Source organism: Colossoma macropomum, unplaced genomic scaffold (genome assembly GCF_904425465.1).
Source record: "Colossoma macropomum unplaced genomic scaffold, Colossoma_macropomum, whole genome shotgun sequence".
Taxonomy (NCBI): domain Eukaryota; kingdom Metazoa; phylum Chordata; class Actinopteri; order Characiformes; family Serrasalmidae; genus Colossoma; species Colossoma macropomum.
The window spans coordinates 12,284,754-12,296,961 of record NW_023494785.1 but is presented as its reverse complement, the minus strand read 5'-3'; the positions used below and the strand labels follow the sequence as shown (position 1 = coordinate 12,296,961).

The 12,208-nt window shown below is 38.5% G+C and overlaps 1 protein-coding gene across 1 annotated transcript in view; it reads left to right on the top strand.

The window, feature by feature from the left end:
• LOC118816403 (E3 ubiquitin-protein ligase HECW1) overlaps positions 1–12,208 on the top strand; it is an 81,782-nt gene that overhangs the window by 12,927 nt on the left and 56,647 nt on the right. The window contains exons 4-5 of the mRNA XM_036582865.1: positions 2,667–2,742; positions 9,684–9,853. Of these exons, the coding sequence (XP_036438758.1) occupies positions 2,667–2,742; positions 9,684–9,853 (246 nt within the window). The remainder of the gene's footprint in view (positions 1–2,666; positions 2,743–9,683; positions 9,854–12,208) is intronic.

Below are 12,208 nucleotides of genomic sequence, written 5' to 3'. Positions count from 1 at the left end.
AGTAATGATTATGTCAGTAAGAGGTCAGTAAGGTTAGTGACCTTATTGCTGAAAGATGAAGCTTCAACAAGACACATTTTTCATTCTAACCCAATCTGTTGTCACAGTTAGAAATGCTCCAATAAACAGGTAAAACATTATGATTTCTGTCCTATTAACAGCTCCCTTTATTAAAAGTAGCCTATAGTTTGTCATTTCTTTGTTATTGTTTTCTTAATCCTTTAATTATCATCACCACTGATAACTGAAAAACCTAATCTGACAGTAACTGTTTCTCACTCATAGTTCACCGCAAGAAGCACAGATATTATGTTGATAGTGTGGATTCTAAACGTTCGATCAGTACCATGTATGTGTTTATAAGTATTAGACGATCTATATTGTTATGTCTTGACTTTGCTGAAAGGCTATGGTGGGACATATAGCAATACAGTTGATCGGATGGGCTGCTTGGGTGCATCGTAGAGCATCGCAGAGCCTTGTGCTATGTGGATCCTTGTGTGTTCTTCACTGTACAAAGGACTCTAAACTCCATACCCAACACTGTACAGAACTGTAAAACTGTATCCATTTATACTGTTTTGTGTTTGTGCTGTTATCCGGTGTCGACCAGAGGAGGATGGGTTCCCCTTTTGAGTCTGGTTCCTTTCGAGGTTTCTTCCTCCTGCTGAGGGAGTTTTTCCTTGCCACTGTCGCCAAGGCTTGCTCACTGGCGGCGTGGATCCGGATTCTTTGTAAAGCTGCTTTGTGACAACATCTGTTATAAAAGGCGCTATATAAATAAATTTGACTTGACTTGCAGAAGGCAAAAGCATCCTTTACATTTTTGATACGTGCTTCTCATTTTTTGACATTGAAACGCAAACCCTTTGGCACACACTTTAATTTAGATGTAAGTTTAAAGCCATGCATGACTAACTAGGTAATTGTCAGAATTGTCAGAATATTCAGTTATATTATATATATCATTAAAATCTTTAAAAGTGTTAAAGTCCTATGAAGAACTGACACCTTGACCACGTTTATGAAACCACACACTTCTGTGGGGAAACCAGAGTTTATTTATCTGTCATAACCAACCAGTTGTCAGCACACACCTGTCAGCTTTGAACACAAGACCCTTTTGCGACACTTGAGACTTTATTCCTAACTGCGACGATACATTTTAACTCCAAGTGCCGTCCAAATGAAGTTTTCTACTGCTCTGCATTGCTAGCTTGCTACCATGCTCTCTGTTACGTTTATTTCCAAAAATAAAAGAGAGCATGCTGGATAACTAGCTGTGTGGATCTGGCTGATTTTTATTAGCCTTTTTTTAACCTGTAACTCATACTGTGTGGGATAAATGAACATCTGAAACACACTAGCATATTTCCAGAACGTTCTATTAGCCAAACTTGCAATATAAAGAACATTTCTATTAGTGGATTAAATTGGGACGTTAAATTATTCTATTTTAAATCAGTTACCTATTTAAATAACATGAATCAAATAACTTGCAATATCGACAGTAAGAAGGAACTGCCTATCTAGCAGAATGGGTCATGCAAAATTATGCTGTGATATTTTGGTGTAAGAGTAGCAGCAGCATGCAAATAAAGTGCATATAATATGAGAGCACTTATCTGCTTCACATTATTTACATCATAGAATTGCAACACAGATCAGCCAAAGTAAAAATCATAAACTTGCCGATTTCTGATTTCATGTTTTGAGTAAAAAGCTGCGGATTTCGATCTTGGCCGATTCTTATTGTCGCTGTTTAAAAAGATGCTGTTTCTTCTGCTCTCTTCTACGACTCATCACTAACACTTTGTAGTATTTTTATTAAAAGCATAAATCAAAGAAAAATAATTGGCTTGTCACAATTGTTACATAATTTCCTTATTACAGTTATTTGAGCAATTATTTTCCACAGTTGTTAGCTTCACGCAAGTTTATGACGCAACAATCAGAATTTGAATGGGGTGTGTTTTCATTGGTTTAAGGCAAGTTTGAATAAAAAAGCAAAAACTGCACAACACAGCGGTGACTAATATTTGTTTATTTGAGCTTGAGCTGTGTACACGTTAGACTTGTACTTCAGTAGTTGTATATATTGAACAAACAATACAGTTAATTGATTGATTAATTAAATAGAGTCAATTATTTAAATGGCAATTAATGTCTAGATAAAATTCCAAGATCATGTTCAGTTCAAGTTCAGTGTATAATCTTTTATTATAAATAGTATAGCAAAACAACTGTAACAGTGAAACTGAGCTCTACTCTACTCTTCATGAGTAGCCCGCTGTCTAAAGCACACTGACCCTCCTGCTCCTCCTCTTCCTGGACACTGGATCAATGCAGGACTAATGAATGCATGCTATTGATCTCCAGCCATGAGCCTGGGCCTCTGGAATGGCCTATTAGCACCATGCCATAGGAGAGAGAGGACAGGGAGGAAGGAGAGAAAGTGGATTGTGGGAAGGTGCTGACAGTCTTCAAAGCAATTTTTCTGAGTTTGAACCTCTTTCACACTCTCTTCTTCTTTATTACTTGTTCTTTTGTCTTAATCTAAATCCCTGTACTGTCTTCACTTGCTGTGCAGCAGTGCGAGGCTTTTTGGAATGTGCATCATTCTGCAAAGAAAGTGATTTTTTTTCTGTGTTCCTCTCTGTGTGTAGGTGTTGAAGCCCGTGGTGAGTCAGGAGGTCACTCAGAGTCTGGGGAACAGGCGACTCATCAGCTTCTCCCTGTCAGGTGAGTCTACACCATCACTCTTCTCCTCTCTTTCTCATTTCTCCAGTCCACTCTCTCCTTTGCCTTTGTCACAGAGTGTCACTTGTGTAAGCTGTCAGGAATGTGTCTCAATGCCCAAAAGGCAGAACTGTCAGTGAGGTGTCTTGGTCTGGTGTAATATGTGGTAATGGGCTGTAAAAGTTTCATCCATGCAATCCTCCTGTAGGTGGCTGGTAGGTTATATATTCTCTCACACATCCTATAACATTGTCATGGTTTTCAGTAAAGTTCAGCTGTTAAAAGGGGAATTACACCAAACATTTGGCATAATTAAATCTTTAAGATATAACTATTGTCATTTAAAGTGGTTTGATGTGAAATGCTCCGTTGTAGAGAATTTTTACAGTGGTGGTGATAGGAACCAGATGTGTGAAGAGTACAGAAAGATACTACATGAAATGGTTATGAATATGCTTCCTGATGCCTGAATTAAAAGGTTTTTTGGTAGTTTTCATTAAAGTTTTGACCTTAGAGTATTTTTAAAAAGTTGCTCATGGTGGAGAGGTAAATGCAGGGTGTTGTGAAGAAAAATAGTTCCCAAGGAAAATTTTTTTAAGATTTACTGCTATTTTCTTCTTATCAACATTACTAAAAAACTCAAATGTAGATTCACTGGTAGTTTTGGGTATTATATTAAATGGCTACATTTGCATTATAGTTCCTTTCACCACCATTGTAAAGATATCGGAGTTGGAAGTTTCTCTTCAGTTACCAATTTCACATTACAATTGATTTATTTACATTGTTACAGAATCGAATCATTTTTTTTTTCTCTCTGATATCCAGTCCTACATTTTCTGCTGATATTGGCCCGAAAGTAGTACCAGATATCAGTCTATGCAAAAATTGTGTATACTCTTGACTAAATGTACACATTCAGTCAGGTCCAAAATGTCCAAAACATGAGCAGGACAAATCAAATCTGAATTTGTAGGCTGTTTAATCATAGCTTTGTTTCTGGGGAAATCCTCCTAAATTATGTTTCAGCATGAGGCTAGATTGTGATTGCTCTCTTTCAAAACGTTGATTGGAGAAAATCATCTTCATTAACTGAGGAAGGAGGAGGCAGCACTCTGAAAATCCAGGAAGCAGCTGGGAATGTTTAAGGCTGTCAGTTGATAGTGTGTGTTGCCATTTTTCTTTAAATTTTACATTTCTTTTAAAATGTTTTTAAAGAAAGTGTTCACTTAGGGCTTTGTCTTGCCTGTTGACCATTCAGGATTAGCGCTGCTAAATTTTGGCCTGTGTTAGTGTTTTCACCTTTCTCTTACATTATATATACATACAAAATTTTATATGCAAAAGTTTGTATAGCCCCAGTCAAATTACATTCCTCTTCAGGGAACAGACATAAATATGGGATTGTTCTGCATGTTTTAATGATAATTTCTATGCATTTGCTGAGTTTAATATATTGGGAAAAAGGAAACATAAAACATTTGCACAGACCACATTTTATGTTTATTTTTTGCCCAATATGTTAAATTCAGCAAATAAACAGTAATTCTACGTCAAAATAGCCAGAAATGTGTTTTCTGTAGAGGATGTGTCACTTATTTTCACTCAGAAAATGAACAAACCATGTCATTTGATCAGGGGCACCCAAACATCTGTATAGAATATATAAGTTTGTTTTTCACTAGCATTTTTTTCCATTGTGGCTTGAGATCTTTTGCTCACAGCAAAATCTCTCCATTTGTCTGAATTTGGGATCTAGTGCTTCTTACATAAGCTACCATTGGTAAGTGTAACATTACATGTTCAGGTACCATTATAACATTTTGTAATCCTATGGTGTGTATTGCAGATAATACAGTACCACAAGTAATGTTTTGTTATTGAGGGTTAAAGACATCAGAATTTCTCCTGCGACTGCTGAGTTCAGACAGTGAGCAACATTTCACACTTAATTTTTTCAGCAACTCTAAGACAACATCTGGCTATTAACAGTACACCACAAACCGTTTCATTTCCCCATGTAACATTACTTGCACTAAAGTTCGATAGAACACTAAAGAAGTACAGGATTTCAGACACAGCGTCTTTCTTTTTGTCTCTTCTAGTCCCTTATTTTTCTTGAGTAGCTGCTTTAACTTTACAAAAAACAGTCATAGAACTTTCACTGCATGTTATCATTTGACTTAAGCTTGGAGGCCCTAGAACAGTACTGCACGCAACCTAATTCTAAACTATTTCTGTATGTGCTGTAGAGAGATGTCCGGGAAATCTGTCGTGCCTTCTGCCATTTCACTGTATAATACCTCTCTGACATGAGGACAAGCACATTGTGCCAAATATTCACTGATACACTGTGTGCAGCACTATGTGCATTTTGTTTTATGGTGCTTTAGATGTTCTCCACTTCCCTCATTCCTTCAGTTAGGAACAGGACTCTGTAGCTCAAAGATATCTGATGTGTAAATTAGAGAATGGCTTAAAAAGATGCAGCACAGACTTTTATCTGTGTTCTTTGATTAAGGGTGGTACACTGTGGGATCTTATGTCTCTAGAGCCTCCCACTGTTGTTATATATTGGACTATTCGCATGTGGATATTTGAGCTGGTTTAGTTCAATCTAGTTTGTGCACCAGTAGCATGTAACCATACACTGATGAACCAAAATGCCATAGCCACCTGCCTAATATGCTGTTGCTCTGTGTGCTGCAAAAACAGCTCTGACCCATCAAGGCATGAGTTCTACAAGACCTCTAAATGCGCCCTGTGGTATTTAACACCAGGACGTTAGTGGTAGATCTTTCAAGTTCTGTAAGTTCAGACAGATGGAGCTGTCATGAATCAGACTGGTGTTCAAGCATATTACACAGATGCTCAATTGGATTGAGATCTGTTGAATTTAGAGGCCAGGGCAACACCTTAAACTCTTCCACATGTTCTTCAAACCATTCCTGAACAACATATGCGGTGTGGCAGGGTGCATTGTCCTGCTGAAAGAGGCCGCTGCCACTGAGGAATATCAGTATCATGTTGGTGGCACATGTAAAATTGACATCCACGTGAATGCCTGTGCCCAAGGTTTCTCAGAAGAACATTTCCTAGAGCATCAGACTATCTCCGCTGGCTTGTCTTCTTCTCAAAGTACATCCTGGTGCCATCACTTCTGCAGGTAAATGCTGCACACATACCCAGCCGTCCATGTGATGTAAAAGAAAACTGGACTCATCAGACCAGATGACGTTCTTCCATTGCTTTAAGTTCCAGTTCCAGTGCTCACATGCCCATTGTAGGTGTTGGCGAATGGAGGTTATATCTGCAATAGGTAACCCGAATCAGAGCAACCAATCAGAGCCAGAAGGAGTGTGTGACAGAGTGTCAATCACTGCTTGTGCACACGCAGCGGGCAGCCCCCCTTCTCCATGCACTGCTTCTGCCTGCACATGCTTTCACTCGGTCAAGCTCAATGTCATCAATGAGTGGCTTCAGGAAACGCAATGGTGGATAAACAACCATCAAGTAGAAAACTACCCATCCCACCTTTGCCAGAAGCAGGGTACACGACAAAGACAAGTAAACAAAAGCTTGAGTTGACAGTGTTGCCTGCACGTGCATGGCAGCCTCTTTTTCTGGTGGGGCTTCGAAGGCAGGGATGGAGCGCAGGGGAGAGAGATGGGGAGGAACCTGGAAATTGTACTCCTTTCAAATTTTTGAGCTAAGTTTATAGTTTCTCCTTCCTTGGACTACATTGACCATAATGGTTTGGTCAAAGTCGCTCATGTCTTCATGCTTTACCGTTTACCCCACATCCAACCTGTTGACCACAAGAAACAACTGATTGCTTACTGTCTAACATATCCTAGACTTCGACTTGTGCAGCTGTCATTTTATTTGTGATACTGTGAGTGGTCATTAAGGTTTAGCTTATCGGTGTATATTTACAGTTATTTAGCCATGTGAACATGTGTCAGTGTATCATGGTGCCCTGATCTAAAGTAGAATATTGTATATTGATTCAGTATATAAGCATATTAATTCAGGATGTTAGAATAGATTATTATTCATTATAATAATATTCAAAAAAGACAGAATAAAATAAAATTCTTGGTATTATTTATTTGTCTTTTTTGAAAGTCCATAATTATTGTCTACATTCCATTACTGTGCTAAAAGTTCATTTTTGTATTTTGTTTATTCTGTGTATTTTTTAAAATAATCATGAATTTAAAAAAAACATTAAATTCTACTGAAATTTGAGAGTTCGTAATGCATGCAAAGAGTAGGTTTACTTTGCTAAAGAATACTTTTTTAAACAATGTTTTATCAGGCGTAAGTATTGCAAATTCGCACATAGCCATAATATCAAAAATTTGTGCTTATGTATCTGTGCCTAATTAAAAAAATATATAAATACACAAGTAATAAATAAATAAATACATGCATACATAACAAATTAAATCATTGTAAGGTTATAGATTTACAGCTGTAACCATTTTAAATATGACATCTCACCAACATATTCTTCTTCTTTTTCTATTGTACACTACCTTTTCTCTCTTCCTTACACTGTCATTCTGCTAGCATCCTGTCAGTCACCATGCTGTCAGAGCAGCCCTCTCCTGTGCCCTCCTATATTTTATTTATAAGCACTTCTCCTGCCCTGGGCTTGGAGTCTGCTAGGAGTCTACCTAAGCATGCTGGTACTCATATACACATTAGCAGATTAGGGAGGTTGAGCGTCAGGCTCTCCAGTGAAATGAGAGGTCTACAGTGATACTTAGCAGAGGAGGACACAAGAGGCCCCATTAGTCCTGAGTGATGTCACACAGACAGTACACCTGAAGCTAAACAAGTGACAACCTGAATGTCATAAGTGGATTTATTGAGTATGAAGACATAGGTGTACACTCCTAAAAATACAGGTGCCAAAAAGTTTTTCAGAGCTGTATCATAAAAAAACATTATTTATTTTCTGTAGAACATTTTAATAAGTGTTTCTAGAAAGGCATACTTTAGCATTTTTCCTAATCTTTTATCTGCTCCATCTGTAGTGTACAATTGATTACACTGGACAAACATGTCCAGTATGAAACATGTACACTTTGACGAGCTCAAACAAATATGTAAGCATAAAGTCTGTATCACGTATGCTTTGTAAGAAAAAGAGATTACACATTTTGCATAATTGCATCTCTGACAGCAGCATATTGTATGCAAAGAAAATTAAAAATGTGTAATGTTTGCAGAAGAGAGTCCACCAATAGTCAGTCAGCATTGAAGGATTTTACCTGCCCTACAAACATTTTTTCCATCTTAGCAATGTCTTAATGAAACCTTTCACCATGTATCCTGCAGTTCATCAACAATCATCATCATCTTTTTTTATTGGCTAGCATGGTTAAATATGATTTTGACAAAATAAATCATAAGATACTGTGATAAAAAAAAACAAACATGTAAGCCAGTTTTACCACAGACAAAGATTTGAGTGTTTTTCCCTGTACTTAGTAGAGCAAAAACTATATGTAGTATATCCATATTTATACAACCCTATGTAGTATATTAAAATTATACTATTGCTTAGAAGTCAATAAGCAAATCTCATCTTCCGTTATATGTACAGTGGTTCTTCTATGATAGGGCTGTCCAGGCCAAATTTGCCAGAAGATGAATCAAACCCCACCCCCTCACCCAATGACCGACAGTCTACTATTCTCCTTTTAAAATGTAGGTTTAAAGTATTTCAGTGAGAAAATGTAGTGCAGTGTTATAAAATACATTATTAAAAACTCAGTTTAACACCCAGTTGAACCTTCTTTATTTGTATATTTTTTTGTAATTTGGCCCTCAGCTCATGACAAACATTGCTCTTTGGCTTGCCAAGACAAAAGGTTTGGGCACCCTGGTCTGTGGCTTTGTCACCTTCATAAGGGGAGTCCCTTCACTCAGTATACAAAGGACTGTGGTTGATTGCCTTTCAAATGTGTTCTGTAAAGACGAGTAGTCAGCAACAACCAACATTGTTGTTGAGACACATCTGGACTGAGACGTCTCTGTGTGTTTCTCTATTTAACCAAATACTGAAGTGGATAATTAGCTCCCCAGAGATTCTTGTTGTGTCTTGTCTCTCTCTCTCTCTCTCTCTCTCTCTCTCTCTCTCTTACTCTCTCTCTATCTATCTGTTTTTCTCTTTATCTGTCTTGTTCTTCTCACATTTTTTTAGGGGTCCTTGGATTCTGCCTGAATGTGTGAAAAATATATCCTTCAAGGGAGTAGAGTATGCTTCAGATCTTGCTAAAGTCCAGCTAAAGTTGTAATGATGATGAACTTATAAGGGACTAAACTTGGTTAAACTGGAATACTGTTTTTTTTCTACTTATCTCTCTTACAGTAAGACACAGAGTCTGTTACAGTCTGTTATGATTTTTTGACTTCCAAATTCGATCATAGTGTTTTTATTTTTTTATTGAACTCTTTTTTAGAGGAAACACACTTAAAACAATGTTTTTTTAAGGGTTCTTTAGTAAACGCAATGGTTTTGTTTATAAGCATAACCTATGTAGAGAATGTGTTGTGCATGGTTCTATATAGAACCTTTTTGAAAATGGTTCTATAGCACCAAAAAGGGTTTTTCTATTGTTACGATGTTAAGCTTGTAACAATAGAAAAAGACCTTTTTGGTGCTTTATAAAACCACACACACACACACACACACACACACACACACATACACATTATCTAACCAACCCATCCTCCTGGGTCATGGGAGGTGCTGGAGCCTAGGAGCCAAGGAAAACCCTGGACATGCCGCTAGTCCATCACAAATACTGCGTTGCATTGTTTGCAATTATTATTTTTGTTGTAATGTAATTATGGACCACTATGTGTTTGTCATTCAGAGAATCCTATGGCCACGTGCTTACCTTCTCCTCTTTTTTGCTGTATGTCAGATATCCAGGCAGTGGGGCTGAAGAAAGGAATGTTCTTCAACCCTGATCCATACTTGAAGATCGCCATCCAGCCTGGAAAGCACAGCATCTTCCCTGCTCTCCCCCACCACGGCCAAGAGAAGAGATCTAGCATCATCTGCAACACCATCAACCCTGTCTGGAAGAGAGAGGTCAGTTCAGCTTATGCCTCTGCTTCAACTACTCCTGCAACAAACATCTAGTGGGCTACAGGAAGACATCCAGCCAGTCAGAGTTAAAGCACCACTACCTATGTCCAAATTCCTGTGTAGACACCTATTGACTAACAGCTTCTACTTTTTCGGAAATGCTTTACACTAAATGTTGGAACATTACTGTGAGGATTTGATTACATTCAGCCACAAGAGCATTAGTGAGGTTAGGTACTGATGTTGGATGATTAGTTCTGGATCACACGCCACTCTAGCTCATGCTAAACGTATTGGATGGAGCTGCATCACTCCAGAGAACACAGTTCTACTTCTCCACAGCCAGGTGCTGGGGGGCTTTATACCCCTCTAGGTGACGCTTGGCATTGGGCGTGGTGACCTTAGGCTCATATGCAGCTGAACCCTTATGTTCTGCTGAGCCCATAAGTGCTTTTTCAACACCCTGATTGGCTGCTGCTCAGTAAAACCTCCACATCCCGCTTCTTGCTAGGACCGCAGTGTTGAAAATTTGCCACTGTAACAGTCCTACAGTTGTGTCAGGCATAGAAATCACCTCATATATCTCCGTGTCATTGGACTGGGTCTGACAGGTTGTTGGAAGCTGAACAACTCTCTGCACGTAAAATTCAGCCTAAGATTTTTTAAAAGTCAGAGACGTTTGAGTTCTCAAACAGTGCTAGTAAATATGTGCCTCTGTAGTGGTAGGCTTATTTGTAGCAGGCTCATCCTTGACATCAGAATTTGACTTTAAACACTTGAAAGGGGGAGTCCTGTGGTGACTGCTGCTTTGTTGGTTGTCTGATGTTGCTTTGCCTTCAGCTTTGAAAACAAAACCGTTCTGAAGTGCAGCTCTCAGCCAGTGCATTCTTCCATTTTTATTTAGGTCTCTGGGCTGAAGCTAAGCTCTAGAAGTCTTTCTTTGAGCTCAGCTTTTGATTTCACTTTAAAGTAATATCTTGTCAGTTGCATCGATGCATCAAAATTTCATTAAGGCATTCACAAATTCAGAATGATGTATTCAGAAAACTAAATTATAGGTCATGTTACACATTTTCAGATTGTAGAACATACTAACACGTTCTTTAAAGCAAGCCTGGAAATTCATGTTTAACATAGTGGAAATACGTTATACTTTCATGCTGTTCTGCCTCATTCTTGTCCACTGGTTCACTGCTACAATAAATGTGTAGTAGCCCAGGAGCACTAACAATACAGCACAGCTTGTAAGTGTAAAATATAGGTCCATCTCTTTCTCTGAGCATGGCTGACTGTGGTGAGAACCCCCACAGCGTAGCACATGAACTCAAGATTAAGGCTTCTCACTGAGTGAATGATTTCATAATGAATCCTGGTAACTGTAGCCTGGACTGATGCACAGCTGTTGTGAATTTATGTTCCCTTTGCATTTTGGTAGCTTTATGTTGATTACATGTAATCTGTCCATGTCCATAGATGCTTTTGCATCAGTTTTAGGCACAAATCAGGCACATTCTGCCAGTCTGTTATGTACAAACTGGCACACAAGCCTTAATGTGCAGTTTATGGGCTGTATGGTAAAATGGGTTTCTCTTTCTCATCTACATATGCGTTTAAAGGAAGGTCACGCAAAATGTGTGAGGATGGCGCAAAAAAGAGGGTAGAGATGTTACACGTGCAGCTGCTTACATATTCCAAATGATTTACTAAAGCGCGAGAGATTTGCAGCTGGTTTTGTGTCGATTTTCCTCCGCCTTTTAAAAACAGGCATAAATTTGCATTAGCAATGTCTCAAGCGATGTGTTACTGACCAGAAGTGTGTATGTAAAAAAAGATACGGCTCAAAATGTGCTGTGATGTGCAATATATATGTGCAGTCACAAACTTTATTCCCTTAGCCAAAGTAGAATAATACCTCTCTTGAATATTTTGGTGAATGTTTTGGCTGTTTTATCTCGAGCTTGTTGACGGCTCCATTACCTCACTGTGCCTTTCAAACCCTGCATCTCATAAGCGAGCAGTTAGTGGGTGGGGCTGCACGCAGTGTATGTAATGAGCTGTAGTGTTCAGGCGCATTGCAGGCACATATTGCCTTGATTGTTGTCCATGTTGTTTGATTTTTGTACTTTTGCTCATGTTCTTATTTTCACAGTTTCCATGACTTCCTTCAGACCAAGCGCATGTTGAATAAGTAAATACAATGTGCAAATTTTAACAGAGGAAACCGTATTGTGATTGGTTACAGGGTTCATTTGCAAAATCAGTATTGCAAAATTCCAATATCGCACTAACGATTAGCAAGCCATATATTCTGCTGCCTTGGTTGGCTCAGTGTTTTTCTTTCTCTCTCGTTTCTGCTCC